This window comes from Salminus brasiliensis, chromosome 22 (assembly GCF_030463535.1).
Source record: "Salminus brasiliensis chromosome 22, fSalBra1.hap2, whole genome shotgun sequence".
Classification (NCBI taxonomy): Eukaryota; Metazoa; Chordata; class Actinopteri; order Characiformes; family Bryconidae; genus Salminus; species Salminus brasiliensis.
In genome coordinates this window covers 24,614,150-24,630,364 of record NC_132899.1, presented here as the reverse complement: position 1 = coordinate 24,630,364, position 16,215 = coordinate 24,614,150, and the positions used below count along the sequence as shown (strand labels likewise).

Genomic DNA, 16,215 nt, shown 5'->3' with positions numbered 1-16,215 from the left:
TTGGATGTCGGAATTGTCCGTCGCCCGCATGAAAGCCAATTGGAGCGAAGAGAAGTTATCTAAGCTAAACGAACCCAACGCATCCGTCTACGTCGCTGTTATGAAATTATGAAAGTGCGCCAAACACTTTTTTTAGGGTTAAATCCATGTTTGGGCTAATAAATACAAATAATGCTATAGGTGTTATAATAACCAGGCATCTTTAATCCATTAATTCTACTTTTATTAACATCAAAAATACTGACACTTAAATAATCTAACCAGATCAAGCTACATTTCAGAATGTAGGTCTTTGTGTATAATCTTACACACTTAATCTCAAAGCCATGCATGGCTTTTGTACATGTAAACTGAGAGTTGCAACACGTGAGCGCTTCACTGTTTTGCAAAGCACACGGACCCCAGGTATTAAAGCTCCTGAGGGTAGATCAGTGTAAAAAGTGTCAGGAGACTTCTCATGCCAAAGAGATACTATCAAAATCACAGAAAATGACTCCTCTGTACATTTGGAAACACAGACAGTCAAGTTATTGCTTTAGCATATATAACTTGCCTAGATAATTGATTAATTTACTTCAAAGCCTTCAAAGTCACGTTTTCAGGCAATGTGAGCACCACTCAGTCAATGTGAGCATGTGAGTCCCAAACCTGTAATTCAGCAGTGTCCCGTTTCGTCAGATCACATAGGAAGAAATTAAGCAACAAGTTTTCTAAAACAGTCTGTTTATTGTTAAACACTCATGAGATTTGGTCCACTGTGATTATTCACTTCCAACCAGGGAGCAAAAAAAGAAAAAAAAAAAAAAGAAAAAAAAAGGAGAAACAAAACGAACAAATGTAAAAATACAGTACAAAAAGAGGCATTGTTTTTCTTCTTTTTCAAAACCCTGATTTTTTCCCATCAGTTATCTTAAGCAGTTGAAAAATAACTAATTTTGACAGAAAACAGCATCTTGAACATCAATATAGTGTGGGTTTGTGTTCTGTTGAAAAAACTATGTCTTTTCAGGGTGAATATGGAATTATCTTCATCCTTCTCCCATTCATCAAGACGGAGGTTAGAGGGCATCGAACGCAAAGGTCATCTAACCATGTGCAATCTTTCATCACTAGTTTATCATACTTGGGGAAGAGGTCAAAGTCTAAGAAAGCCCAGAAGGTGGCAGGTTCACATTTAAATGAAGTAAACTCAAGTTGAAAACAATGGGTGTGTGTGTGTTTGGGTGTATGTGTGGGGGTGGGTTGGGTTGGTTCAACTGGATGACGTTCTCTCTAGCCCCTCGACTTGCTGATGGGCAGAGATTCTTATCCTTTGATATGAGTCTTTACAAGCACTATCATGATCAAGGCGATATCTATAGACTAAACCTCTCTGTCCTTTTTCATTGGCTTACCGACACGTTCTCTGATTGTCTACCTGCGGCCAATAGCTTAAACCGGCATCAAAACCGCAAACAAACGGCTACTGACAATCCACTGGAAAGCGACCACGTGTCCACAGGAGAATGCTTGAGACAACTTGAGTCGCATGCCACTAATAACAGATCACATCAGCCTCTGACTTCAGCAAACAGAGCAAGTCACAACAAAAAACAAAACACACACATCCATCACCTTGCATCTATTTTCTTATCCAAGTTGTCTAAGTGTGTATATAATTATATACTGAAGGAGAAAGATTATACATGTTAGGATATTTATAACTGTATATGTTTATATTGTATAAGGCGCTATGCAAACAAACAAATATGTATGCCAAGTAGTTTCTTACAATACAGCTGACAAATACATGTGCTTGAGGTTTTCATCACAACGACTAAACAAGGCCTTGGAAGACAAGAGTGGATCAGCTTAACAATAAAAAAAAAAAAAACCATCAGAAATTAGCCTCACTGTATTTCAAAGTCTTCAAAAAAAAAAAAAAAAAAAAAAAACCCAACCAAAATCCTTGAATTCCGTCCTCTCCAGGAAACGATTAATCTACCACTGACCCAAACAACCGAAACAAAAGACATGCCAACTAAAGAAAACAGTAGATTCTTCAATACAACCTGCACCAATCATCTAAATCAAATTTCCAATGGGACAATTTTTCAACTTGTCTTTCAGTTCCAGAACAAACTTAAATAATTAACGTCATAAGCCTCTCAAGCACATGTATCTACACAGTTCCCCTCCCTAAACTGAAAAGGCCACTCAGCATACATAGACTATTCACTGTTAAGTTTTTTTTATATTCATACATGGATACATATATTTAAAGAGAGAGTTATACATTGCAATTAACATATACGTATATCAATAGAATATAGGAGGATAGAAATAGTCATAATAGCAATCATTATCATCATCATCATAATAATAATAATAATAGTAGTAGTAGTAGTAGTAATAATAATATAATACGTTCCCTCAGTGAAGCATACATCTAGGCCATTCCAGAAAGTCCTGCACAATATTCATGCCTTTTGATCTCCAGTTTGGTTCCCTACAAAGTCTGCCCCATTATCACATCCTGTCTTATATTCCAGCTTCATTTATTACAATTATTACCTTCTCTGTTGTGAAAAGCTTACAGAACAGACTTTTCTGGAATGACCCTCACAGAAGCCAAAGGAGAAAAAAAAAAAAAAAAAAAAAAAATCACTAATCATCTAATCAGCAATACAGGTCATATAGCATAGCTCAATAACAAGAGGTTCTATGTAATCAATACAAGGTCAGGTTATATTTAATTAAGCTTAACTGCTAGGTTATCAATAATCATTAGTAGTATACTGATATAGTAAATATGTATGCATGTTTATGTATGTATGTGTATACATTATGTCCACCATAGATGGGGACTTACTAAACGTAGCAAGGTATGCCGTGAGGATATATTATTGGAGGGAATATAATTACGCATAGGCACACCACATAAGAGCTTATCTGCCCATTTCCTTGTAAGTTCGACTCATTCAGGTTCCTCGCCTGAAATCAACAGATACTAATGGTGGTGGTGGTGGTTCTGGCCCAATTTGAACTGTAAAGAATTCATAAATGAACGGTATTTAAGCCCTGTGAGTTCCAAACACTCCACCATAGCTTTCAACAGCACAGGGTCCAGCAGCCCGCACAAGACTACTTCCAAATCACTTGCCCTCTTTAAATTGCTCAACGAAACCAAAAAGCATTTCGTCTCAAAAGCATACAAACAATTTAGCTTCAGAACAGCTTAAATAAGACTAGCTAGATCCCACTGAAGTGGAGCAGTAGAGACTATTACCCTTGTCACTTTGTGCAAATAGCTCTCCAGCGCCATCCATCCTGCCCCTTTCACAGCTCACTCAGTGCAAACTAAACGTTAATGCGAGTATGTGCACACAAGACTGGCAGCTAGAGTTTCACACGCAGTAAACCTACATGCTAGCTCTATAGGTTTTAAGGAGACCACCACAGGGGAGGTGGTGGTGGGGTTACATAACTTTTTGCCCAGGTGTGTCGAATACATTCCACATTTAGAAACATCTGAATTTCATATCCATGGCCTTTTGCTGGCTGTACATTCATTTTTGTTCTGCCAATATGGCAGGTATAGAGAGTGAGGCACCACTCATTCAATAAAGGGCTGGGGCAATTCAATTGTTTTTCTGCCATCTGTTATGGCGCACTATAGTGGATTAGTTATAGTCAGTTGGGGATCCAGTTGGAATATGTCTGAGCCCTATTTTTAACAGAACGGTACAAGGAGCGAACAGGAGCTTTATTTTTAAATTGGCATTTTAATTTGTTTAATTGGCCTTAAACTACATCGGCTGTCAAAACGACTGGCGTGCATTGGCAGCCAAATGTAATGTCAGTGAATGACTGCATTTGGGCATGAATGAGAAAGCATGTATGTACGTGCATGTTCACAATCACCACATTAGTACTATGGTCAGGCTGTCTGCAGTGCAGGAGGACAGAGTGCTTCCTAAAGTTGCACCGAAAGGAACAAGGGCATACAAACTGACATCTGGAGGATGGCTGGATCTTGTTGCAGGAAGCCTCATCCAGGTAGCCACATGGCTTGCTACTCAACACTTTGGCCAGGATCACAGATCCCCACTTCCTGACAACCTCTGCCCAGCCTGTCAATCAAAGCCACATACTAATCAGAAAACTCACATAAAGCAATGGTTCAAACAGTTACACAAGTAAAAATATGGACCAAATTCATGCCAAAACATGGCTGCTACTTCTACTGTTTTAGCCATGTGAGCACTTCTGCTCATTTTTACTACATGATAACTATGACAGCAAGTCTGTGCGTTACTGTAAACAACTCAATGCAGTTTAAGGAAGGGTATGATGATTCAGTCACCCACCATTGCCTCTGTGTAGTCAGCCGGCATGGTACTCGGTTTTTCTTCAGGAGGTGGAGTCATCAGGGTGCCATCTGATCGACGGTTCTGATTGGTTAACGACAACCACAGATCATACATCTGCTGCATGTCTCTCACTGTGAGGAAACAAAGAAAACGTGAACTCTCAGTTTGGGAACAGAAAGCATGTAACATTAACACATCCAAGGACATTTAAAGACATGTCCAATATCATTGAATCTGCTAGATAAAGTGTCAAGATTCTTGACATGCAACTGTTCAGATTGTGATATCAATGACTGAGACCTTCACTTTGATACTTTGATAACTTTTTAACCTTAAAACCCAGAAACCCAACAAAATGGTCCTAACAGACTTGGAATAGATCTTATTACATTGACCTCTAATGGAATTGAAGACATTTTGGCCCTATTCGCCTTTATCTGGATATTTTTGAAAGCATTTTTATCCTCCCATTCTCCAGCAGTATTTCTTAAAGTCTCTCTGTTTACACAAAGCCTGGTGGCAAATTCAACCAAAAAACCCTAAATACAGCAAAGCTGAATTGTGTGTGTGTGTGTTTTTTTTTTGATTATCCGGATGCATGTTGATTGGGCCTTGGCAGTACTGAAGAGGCCGACCGCAATGCCAGATTAAGGCCAAAAAGATAAATAACTGCTACAGATACAAATGGAAAATCATGGGTGATTAAAGATGATCTTCTGATTCTCACAACTGTTGTTCTTCATGTAGGTCCACACATCCCTCTCTTCCAAACTGTGCGCAAAAGAGCAGTTCCCAATGTAGTGGCACTTCTTCTGTTTCATCACATGAACACACATCTACAGCAGACACGAACACATTTTTACTTTAGTTTTGCATCCAGACTTTATTTCTTAAGGTGTAATTTTAAAGAACCCTTTTTGATTATGATTATATAGGTTTTATCTAATAGGCAGGTTTTACAATATTACAGTAGTTAGCAGTAAACAATGGTTTGTGTAAAGTTCTATAACATAAAAAGGACTTACGTCATACTGCTGGGGGTAAGTCCGGGAGAAAGGCAGCGGTCGTACTACCACCCACTTTTTCTTCTCAAAAGATTTTACTAACAGCACCCGGCGCTCTTTTGTCCAGCTGAAAGTTACAAGGATTATCAGGAAAATAATCATATCACAGAAATAACTGAGACCGTAAACCTAGGTTTAGTGTTCTCAACTCTGCTGATGGGTATCAAGACCATATCTATATTGTGAAAAAATTGTGAATAAATCAATAAAATAAATAAATAAATAAATTGACAGTGCTGCGGTAGTCTAACCTGTGTTTGGCTTTGGCAGTACAGTATTTCAGTGCCTTGTCTGGCTCATTGACCTGGCCCTCTCTCCAGCACTGACCACACACAAACTTCATTTTCAGGTTGAGCCCGCGGCCTCTGCCACAGCTGCCTCCCCCTGAGCCTCCGCCCCCAATGCCGTCACCACCAGCCACTCCACTCCCTACACCAGCATTGCCTACAGCATTGCTGCTACTGCTGCTGGTGTGATGAGGCATATGCATAGGCTGAGAGAGAAAAAATACCAGTTGTCAGTTCTTAGAGGAGCATATTTTTAAACATAAAGCAAATGGTATTACGCAAAGATGGGTCATTTATCTAGTCAAATAAAACGTTTGTACCAAAGTCAAGATCCATCATCTTTGAGATTCTCACCTTCTGTCGCTGAGCATTCTGCTCTAGTCTTTGCCAGTGTCTCTTAGACTCCTGTACCATCTCCTCATGAGTGATACCTAAACACAAAAGAAGGTATTCAATTATTTCTAACTTTCTCCTTGCATTGTGCCTAGAACTTAAACAACTAGCATAATTTTCCAGGCCAGTTGCTCGGGCCGCTGTAGTCATTAAGGTATTTGAACCTAGCCCACCAGAAAGTCATTATACACCCTCTTTTGAAGTCCTTGCAGTTTCTGTACAGAGTTCGACAATGCAGTAAACTTGGCCATGTACTACAGCATGTCAACAGTCCAGTCATACACTGGAGTTCATGTTTGTGGACTTTTAACACTGCTGTGCCAGCGCGCCTGCAGGTCAACTTGTCGAAAAGCTCTCACTGCCAGATTCAACCTGCCAATGGATCAGAGGTTTGACGACCAACAGGAGACAGCAGTGGCTGCTAGAAAAAAAAGCAAGACATTCAGAACCACACAGCTGTGTTGTCTTAATCTTGCTCTTCAGTCTTGAGACAACTGCATCTCCACAGACCCATCTGTGAAGACCCTGGACAAGACAAGACCACTACTACAGTTGGTCAATGGGGACAAACCTGTCTACATACAGGAAGTTAAGCAGCCAGTGTCCTGGTGCAGAAGCAACCACTTGCTGCGGAATGCATAAAAGACTGTAGAGGTGGCTGTAGTACCTCCTCACATTCACAGCTCTGCGGTTTCCACTGTTACTCACGTTCCTGTGCATCGTTCTTGATTAAAAGATGTTGTTTCTGAGGCAGGTAAAGAAATTCAACTTGTCACGGGCCCATATGACCCAGTACTACACAGCGATCATGTAGTCCATCTCTACATTATACTCAACATCTGGTTTGAATCGTCTTGCAAAATCTAACTAAAATCTAACTACAGCCCTCCGTCTTCCAAGTAGTAGACTCAGGACTATTAAATCTAGCACAAATTTAACAGTACCCCCCCCTCCCAAAGAACATGGTCAGAAATATCTGATCTAAGCACCAAAAAAAACCAAAAAAACAACAACAACCTTAACACGTACGAACTATGTAATGTGAACGCAGCTAAACGTAGAAAAATATATATAAGATAATGTACTCAAGAGTTTCTTTGACAAGAGTATTCCTATTATACACAAATTCCAGGTGGGGTTTCCTTTTGTTCACTAGTCTATGGCTCAACATTCTGCCATACTGGACTGTCAGAGCACCCTGTAGGTCTTACAGGATATGTATTATGCATTGTGCATGTATTATGTACCTGTGTCCTGCTGCAGCACCCAACACTTGAGCTCAATGACTGAGTGAGCAAAGGAACAGCTGTCCTCTCTCTGGCAACCATAGCGCACCTCATGGCGGCACACATCGAACTGGCACAACGGGTGCAGGGGCCGAATCTTACTGTAGCGCACGTTGGCTGAGCGGACCACATGCACCAGGCACCTGCCAGAATGCAAACCACATGTCAACCCCTAATGCACTTAAGAGCCAACATAAAATGAACTCTCCAAGTATTTTATGAATGTACTAATGTTTTTATTGTACTGTGTTATATTTCTAAATAACAGTAAGTATAATTAGTCCCAATTTCTACCTTTTATGAATTGTTATGTATATGTAGACATCAGTGTGTTTCTTTTTTGAAGATGTGTGTGATTACTGAGGCTTACTTGTTGTCATCAAAAGGATGTCTTGCAGTAAGGTTGGAGCAGACACCTAGGTTTTCCTTGCTACGCTTGCTTATAATGCGAGGCTTACTGTCAAAACATTCCTAGAGTAAAAGAGCAACATCAAGATGTGAAATTAGATAGAGACAAACTTTGTATAAATAACACTAGTATTATATGAGTGTTGTGGTCTGGTGGTAATCATGGTACTCTACCTCACAGAGGAACATGAACATGCCCATATGAAGCTGTAGCAGGCGGGTGACACTAAGTGCTCTTCTCTCGTTTGTGCCCAGGGGATCGAAAAGCAGCTCACGGCTCAGAGCCCCTTTCCTCTCCTGAGTCCACACATCTATCTCCTCCTGGCAATAGGCAAAGGTGCAGTTCTCTCCATACTGGCACTCTTGACGCTCCTGCACCTCTGCATGGAAAGAAAGAGAAGTCAGAGAACTACCGCAATGCACAGAATTAAACATTTACAACAGACTTAAGATGCATGAACAGCCACCAATTCCTCAAAAACCTTCCAGCTTTACCAGGAGGACCAGTTTAAGCTACTTTTTGTAAGGGGTATACCCCTAAGGCAGGGCAGAAAAATATTTGCACTGGCCACTTAGGCCACCAAGTTAACCCAATCCTGTGTGCAAAATTACGAATATGTGGCTAGAATTGACAAAACTACCACAGTGATAAAATTAAAATTACAACGAAAGACAACTAAGGCAATTAGGCATGTCTAACACTGCATCTTGCGCAGAAGGTGAAAATGTGGCCAAATGGACACAAGATCTGCATTTCTTGTGGCCAAAAAGAAAAATACTATGGCTAAGATAGAAAGAATAGGCCCATAATGTCTATAAAATACAGGAATATTTTAGAACGTGTCCTGTCTGTAGTTTTTTTTCCACCCACTAGCTAGTGGGCATCAGCAATGCAGTAATTGTCTAGCTTTATATCACGTAGAAGTGGTTTTCACCTCTTTCACCTCTCACCACTTTATGTGCAGACTGCTCTTTTAAATAAACAACAGACCTAGTGCATTCACACATAAGGACATACAAAATGCATACCTTTGCAGAGAACAAATGCTCCTAGGAAGTTATTGCGGGCGGGGCGAGGGCGTATCCTTTTCCAAGTGGTGTCTTCTGCTGATTTGAGGCGACAGAGCAGCACATCTCTTTTACAGCGATGAGCTGCTTCAGGCTGGTACTTATAATCCATGACCCGAGGACCTTCATCAGAGAACAAAAGTCCATTTAGTTCTTTAGATGTCATGAACATACAACATTCTGAATGTACGTACAGCTCTCACCATACTGCAGTGTCAGACACAGTACCTATGCGACTGTAGCAGGCATGGCAGGCCTGTCTAAACTCATGGGTGGGTGCCAGCGGATTCCGTGACAACAAGGAAAGGTTGGTGGCGGCTGAACCATTCTGCAGAGGTTCCAAACAACATATTAAATTGCAGTGTTTTACAAAACATCAGTGGGTAATGTATCTGGGTGAGGGTTAAATGGAGGGGGGTTAAGAGAAGGAAAAAAAGGCTTACAGCATGGATGGCATGGTTTCGTAACCCAGGGATGAAACTGGTAGTGATTCTTCCTCCTAAATGTAAACACAATTTGGCATATTTTAAAGTGATAATTTAAATAATTTCACAGCTAACAAATCAAACGTAGAATTGTTAAGTAACAAAAGAAGAGGCAAAAAACATGGCTGCTACTTTGGTCTTAGCTATGTGACACTTTAGAGTGTCAGAAACCACATAAACAATCTTATTTAAAATGAATGAAAGTCTGAGGTAAGCTTTTATTGCTCCAAAGCTAAACTACAGAAAGGAAATTTTGAAAGGTGCATACACATCTAGACCGAACAGCTACACGAGACTTAAGACAAAAAAAAATCCATATGATAATACAAACAATATAAAATAGCTTGCTAACATTCTAGATTACCTGGTAGCGTGTACTCAGAAAGTGAGTCAAGCCCTTCTGTGCTCAGTGATCCAGCAATGGCCCTCCCTGCAGCCTCTCCAGCCCCAGCCCCCGAACCGAAGGGGATAAGAGACTCCATGGCCTGTGTGGAACTCTCACTCTGGCCCAGTGTAGAGAAAGAGTCCAGCTGAGTGAGGGGACTGACAGCAGAGCCAAAATAAGGTGGGGTGAGCTGGGAGGAAGGGGCTGGGAGACCAGAGGGGTAAGGAGAACGCAACCCCACTGCTGTGTTTGGAAGGTTAGTTGGAATGGCACCCTGAACAGGGTTCTAATGACAAGAAGACACAGAGAATAACAGATTAAATCTAAACTCAACCATTATAGACTCCTATGGCTGTCAGTTAGATATTTAGTAAATCTGCACTAAAAAGCAACTGTCCAACTCTCCTCAATTACAACAAATACTGGAACACTGTCCATAAGCAAATTACAGTGGACACACAAACAATACTAGGTGAGGAAAGTAGAGTGCATCACTGTCCCCTCTGTGCTGTTTCACTCACCACGCTGACCTCAGCCCCTTTGGGGATGTTTTCCAGCAGGCTGTCCAGATCCTCATTCATCACACATTCCCCCATATGCTCGGACACAGGCACAGAATACTGTACCCGCCCTGTGGGCCCTTGGCTTGGGCTCTCGGGCGTCTCCTGGGGCACTATTGGACTGAGTGCAGGCATTGGAGGATCATCACTGACTGGAATTGGAGTGGCCAAAGGTGCAGGAATGCACTGGGCATTTTCTGTAAGAGATTAAAAGTTCAAGAAAGGGGTGTGAAGAGGGTGCAACTGATTAACGTTAATTATGAAGAAAACTAATTCTAAAGGTAAATGAGCATTACACCAAAATGTAAAAGCAGCACTGATCTACAGCTTTGAGTATATAAAGCAGAAGTACCTGACCCAGTCTCGGTCATCGACTCAAGCCCATTTGAAGATGTCTAGAGAAAAAGACAACATATGAAAAGGTTGGACTCTTGTCATTCAGAAGGCATTAGAATCTTAGCTTTTAAGCATACAAAAGCCAATTACCTCTCCTGTAGATGGAGCAGTTTCTCCATTACTATCTGGCTGAGAAGTCGTGGAGTCGCCCTAGACAGAAAAACCAAACTGTTATTAATGCAGGCCAACCCCTCTTTTTCTTTATAATGTCACTGCTTCTTTGGAATTTTCCTACAATCTTTAAACAGAAAGAGAGGAGTGCAGATTACACACCTGGGAGCTGATGTAGGCTTTGCGGATTTTCAGGCCAAGTTTCTTGGCCAGGTCTTGAGCCAACTCACCGACTTGTCTGTCCTGCATAGAAGAGAAGAAAGAATTGTTAGGACTTAACACCCCTCTTTAGTCTACCCAACATGTTTAAGAACTGTGAATATGACAATCTATAATTTAAGTTTGTAATCTAGTGCTCAGTATGATCATCTACTAAGGAGAAGCCATACAGCTATAACACATGAACTATTGCAGCTTCATTGATAATTAGTGATCAATATTAACAATTATTCAACACAGAATGACAAGCATGCGCCTAAAAATTACAATAAACAATTGATACTGTAACCAAAAACACTGACTATAGACAATGGCATGTATAGAACACCCTTTTATAGAAAGAAGATACAAACAGTTTAAATGATAAAATAGTAATAAAATGAGCATAAAACCTACTAAGAACAGCAGTTATTGACCTCCATTAGTTCAACTTAAGTTAATCACACTCAAAAAAGTACCGCCACAGCAGAAATGTGCCCAAGTACTGTGAAAATGGACGTACATGAGGTGCAGTGAGCAAGCAGCCAGTGACCCACTCGTAGGCCTCTCTGAACCGGCCCAAATCTCTGAAGCAAAGTGCCTTCCTGTAGAGCGCTCTACGGTTGCCCTCAGACACACACAGCACGCTGTCGCAGTCCTGCACCCCTCGCTCATACTCACCCTAAACAAAGACAAGACACGGCACCAAAGATAAGCACTTTCAATCACAGAGCACAGTGTCACCAGGGTTCTTACTGACAGCTTAGAGTGCATTTACAAGTGAGACAATGAAAATGTGTATCCATCAAACTGATTTATGGCAATATTACTATGGTCACAAGTTAAAAAAAAAAAAAGAAAAAAGAAAACAAAACTTAATATTCTCTTACTGACAATAACTAAACGAAGCAACTTCTCATGAGAAACTGCACATTTAGTGAATCATGGGCCATGCTTGTGCGACTGATTTATAAGAAAGCTTTTCATAATCCGCCTCATTTTAACCCTGCAATAACGGATCATTATTATAGGGCATAATAATAGGACATGGGGGCATTTAACTGTCCACATGTCATTCAGCAAAAATGCAACATAAAAAGAATGTATATTAATAAGACCACATTTCAATACAGTGCAAAAATGAATAATTTAAAAATACTTACAGGAGTAACATCAATAAAAAGCTGTTAAATTAATGGTATACTGCAGGTTTTGCACCTGTCCAAAAAAACACACACTACAAGCTGACAAAGGTTACCTAACAACTAACAATTTTACTGCTAAAGGCCTGAAGATCAGAGGTTTTTTGCATATTTGCCATTACAAATAATTTCCCATATACAGGATTTGTTTTGTTTATATCAATTATTCTATTATAAAAAAAATATTCCATTAATAGGTTGCCATATTACAAACCAGCAAAACACTTCCCCCGTTTGTTAAATTCTCAGATTTATAAAAACTATTAACCTGTATTTTGCCTAAGACCTATTAGGGCAAATAAGAAAAAGAAGAAGGGCTGTGAATTTAGTGAGTTATTGTAATCTGAGGATACTTTAAAGGTGTAAATTACTATATTAACAGTATTGTGTATGGGGATACACTGAAACTGAAATCTACTAAATACTTAACAGAAAACTAATACAATTTCAAATGGTAATCACATGGTGTTACAAAACACACAGAATTGTGTATTTTTAATTTAATATTTACCCTTGCTTTAATCATTACAGGGGTCTGCTATTAGCCTACTACACTAAAACAGCTCTAGTCATCAGCTGCACAGCTCACCAAAGTTTCTTGTGTCCCCTTAAATGGTTCTCAGGGGGTTTAAGCTTTGCGTTCAAGTGGATAGGAGACCAAAATGAGGTTTTTAAAAGAAAAAAGAAAGAAAAAAAGAACCTCATTTAGAATCTGAATGCAGCAATTAACTCAATAACGGGTTCATTTAGACATGCAGTTCAGCCCTCCAGCCAGAACTGCTTAGAGTATTCACTAGACTGGGCTAGCCGGAAGAGGACCATGCTGCATCTCAAAACCTAGGCTGCAACTGAGGAAGGCTGCATTTCTCAGCAGTTACATAACTAAAGACTATTCTGTCTCTTCTGAATAATCCTTTGAATGTAGCTGATATCTGTACTTTCTGAAAAAGTGACAACTGGTGTCAGCTACAAGTGGAGAAGGAGAGTTTGTAATGAAATGTAACAGAGGGTCATTAGTGTAACAGAGGTTAACATTGTGTAAACATAGGATTTAAATGCTGTGTTGCTTATATCAGTTAACCGTGATGTGCAAGTGCAGTCGATCAGAGCGTTTTAAATCTGCGTCAGCGGCACTGAGGAGTAGCCTTTGTCCATCAGTGCCAGCAAAGTCTGTCCTACCACAGCTCCAGCCTAGGCTTTAGGCTGTACCTAACTGCACTCTACGGTTTACGGTTTTGTTTTACCACCCCTCTCATTCATCATGTTATCCTGATGAACTTCGGTCACAGATCATCAAAACTGGGACATTATGTCAACAAAAGCTTCAAAAAGGTAATCAGTTTTAAAAAAAACAAACAAAAAAAACCCTCTGTGTACGTTATCGTTTTTGCAGCTATTGTTCAACATGGAAAGTGGATACCAGGTGAGGGACGTTACTTACAAGATTATAGTGTGCAGCTGCTCTGTTAACATACAGACTCTCCAGCAGTTCTGGAGGAATCACCAGAGCCTCAGACTGCGCATAGCGGGCTACGTTTACACCCTCGCTGTAGTGTGCGGCAGCCTGCCTCCATTCTCCATCGCGAAACACTGTGTTACCTTCATCCAGCAAATTGCACACTAACTGAGTCAGAAATCCCTACAAAGATGGAAGAGCATTATTCAAATTACGGCATTAATAACTGCATGGTTGCATGATGATGATAAAAAAATTATAGCACTAAGTTTAACCTGGCGACACACTGACCTCATAACCTTCAGGATCAGGAAAAGGCAAAGACGACCTGCTGCAACAAAGGAAGAACTTAGGGATATCATAATAGCTATCGAGTTACTACTATTACTTATGGAGTTATTACTTTCAATTACATGCAAAGAAAAAACAAAGTAACATACTGAATGAATCCAAGAGCTTTCTCTATTTCTTCCTTGCGCTTCTGTCTCTCTGGATCCATAGCTGGAAAGTGCATAAATATAAAAGGGAATCAGTGACAGATCACCTTCAAATCAACATTTATGATATTACATTCAACATATTATTTATGTTTAAATATTCTAGAGAGAAAAAATAAGGTTAGCATCATTAGTCTAACTTAAAGAATTAAACACCCCCCCCCCCGCGTTATTTATTTTTTCCGCGCATTAGTTTCTTGATGTGTGATCAAGGGGGCACTTATTATATACCATCAGTTAAATTCCAGTGCTTTAATATACTTAACATAATTCCTCATAACAAAAATGTACATAACTACTCGAAGTGGCTCCGCTATTTTAGTGAGGCCTGTTTTTTTTGGCAGCGCCGTTTCCAGCGGATCCCCGCTCTTGCCTAGGGAGAGGGCCGATCTCAGCAGGCTAGCTCCCGAGCTAACACTGCCCGCACAAGTAAAAAACTAACCGCACTAATAAAAGCCACTCACTCAATCCGCATCACTTACTTTTTCGCAATCACAATCCAACGCAAGTATTTATATCCCTTAAACTTAGTAAAACTTAATTTAAATGTGCAATTCAGGGCATATTAATCCAGCTAGCTGGAATCAAACAGTAGTCGCTACAGCTAACGACAATTAGCCCCGATGCTAACTAGCGAGCTAGCTAGCTCTGCAGCTCGCCGGCTAGCTCCGCTCTATCTGTCAACCTGGATCTGTTTACAGGTCGGCGCTGAGCCACAATCAATTTTAAGTGCATTTGAAGCCTGCAAATTTAGCAGTTCAAGGCCGGAATACTTTGTCAGTCGCCCTTGTGGTAAAATACACTCCATCAACTACGACAGCTTAAAGTTTCTGGAGATCACTGCATGAAATTACACCCGCTATAAACCGAGGCTAGCCAACCAGCTCGATTCTTAAACTGGGCCGCAAAATAACAGCGTAAACAGCACAGTTACTATAAACGCACCGTTGGCTATAAATCACATACACAATTTTATCACGCACTTAAACATTATTCTGACGTTTCTGTGCGAAGTTTTTGGCAAACACCCACGGCCCTGAGCTTTAATGTGTGCGGGAGCTGGGTTAGTGCTAGCCAGCTAGCGTCTGGTCAAACTTGTCGCAAGCGGATGAACTTGCGAACACTGCAGCCTGCTCGCTATCCAGCTAGCGTTAAGTTATTAAAGCACATCAAATTAATAATTAAATCCACGCACAAATGACCTGGCTACGTGTTTACTAGCTAGCTAGCGCTACCTAGGTAAGGTTAATTAAAAGTAGTGGCTTGTTTTGTGCACATTCGCTCACCCACCTAAAGGGCAAAACCGATCTCACTTCCACAGTCTGCTTTAAGACACGTCAATTCCGGGCAAAATTAAGCTGCAAAGGAAAGACGCGTGGTTTTGTTTTATTCTTCTAAAATCATGCTTCCAAAGGGTCCGTTTGATCCCAAATTACGGTTGATAAACCTGGACGGAACATGTGATACTTCCCAGTCGGTTTTGTCCAAGTTGTGCTCAAGTTTAATCGGGCCGCTGATCAGACCGCAGGGTCCTAGAGGCGGGCGGGTGCGGGTTGAAACGTTGGTTTGAACGCACGCGCTACTGCCGCCCAGCAGAGGGCGCTGCGACAACACGGCTTCAGGACGACACTGGTCAGTGATTCGACTCCGACTCAGTGATTCGACAAACCAATATTTGGCTCATTTATTCATCCAGTTTAGTATTAGCTCATGGCATACACAAATCGGTACGTGCAGGTGTAAACTGCACTTTTCGGCAGCTGTTAAAACACGCAGTCAAATCCTTTCATTTGTAAAGCTTCAGAATTGAATTGAATCTTCAACTGACTCGTTTAAAATGACTGGTCAGGACTCGCCATTGGAAATTAATTCTGTCGAAAATCCCACAGTGTAATAAATGACCTAACCTAACCCGCGCTAACACTCAACAACAATGGGCTCGTCCAAGCAGATGGCTGAGGATTTTAGATTTCGACTTCTTTATTGTAATTTCAACCATATGTAGAAACGGTAGTGTGAGTAGTACAGTGCCTATATAAACATTCACCAAATTGAATACTTTGTCGT

At 40.6% G+C, this 16,215-nt stretch overlaps 1 protein-coding gene across 3 annotated transcripts; it reads right to left on the bottom strand.

Moving 5' to 3' along the window:
• Positions 1-706: 706 nt before the first annotated feature.
• On the bottom strand, positions 707-15,652 carry zc3h7bb (zinc finger CCCH-type containing 7Bb). 3 transcript variants are annotated; one of them, XM_072667125.1, is made up of 22 exons: positions 15,439-15,652; positions 14,092-14,152; positions 13,943-13,982; positions 13,637-13,834; positions 11,517-11,675; positions 10,958-11,038; positions 10,775-10,834; positions 10,641-10,683; positions 10,250-10,485; positions 9,708-10,014; positions 9,302-9,357; positions 9,087-9,186; positions 8,820-8,981; positions 7,965-8,170; positions 7,753-7,853; positions 7,344-7,525; positions 6,058-6,134; positions 5,668-5,909; positions 5,378-5,483; positions 5,080-5,188; positions 4,350-4,483; positions 707-4,112 (listed from the first exon to the last, which is right to left on the bottom strand). In XM_072667125.1, the coding sequence occupies exons 2-22, from the start codon at positions 14,148-14,150 to the stop codon at positions 4,077-4,079; spliced, it is 2,694 nt and encodes an 897-aa protein (XP_072523226.1). In that variant the 5' UTR covers positions 14,151-14,152; positions 15,439-15,652; the 3' UTR covers positions 707-4,076. The 3 variants fall into 3 exon arrangements, with proteins under 3 accessions (XP_072523226.1, XP_072523228.1, XP_072523227.1); XM_072667127.1 differs by having other exon boundaries at positions 13,943-13,979; XM_072667126.1 differs by lacking the exon at positions 15,439-15,652 and adding an exon at positions 15,094-15,424.
• Positions 15,653-16,215: the final 563 nt, after the last annotated feature.

Coding starts and splice junctions, on each gene's coding strand:
- zc3h7bb (XM_072667125.1), bottom strand. CDS start 14,150: ATGGATCCAGAGAGACAGAAGCGCAAGGAAGAAATAGAGAAAGCTCTT. Junction 8,171..8,819: donor AGCATTTGTTCTCTGCAAAG/GTATGCATTTTG, acceptor CTTTCCATGCAG/AGGTGCAGGAGCGTCAAGAG. Junction 5,484..5,667: donor ACTGCCAAAGCCAAACACAG/GTTAGACTACCG, acceptor TGTAACTTTCAG/CTGGACAAAAGAGCGCCGGG.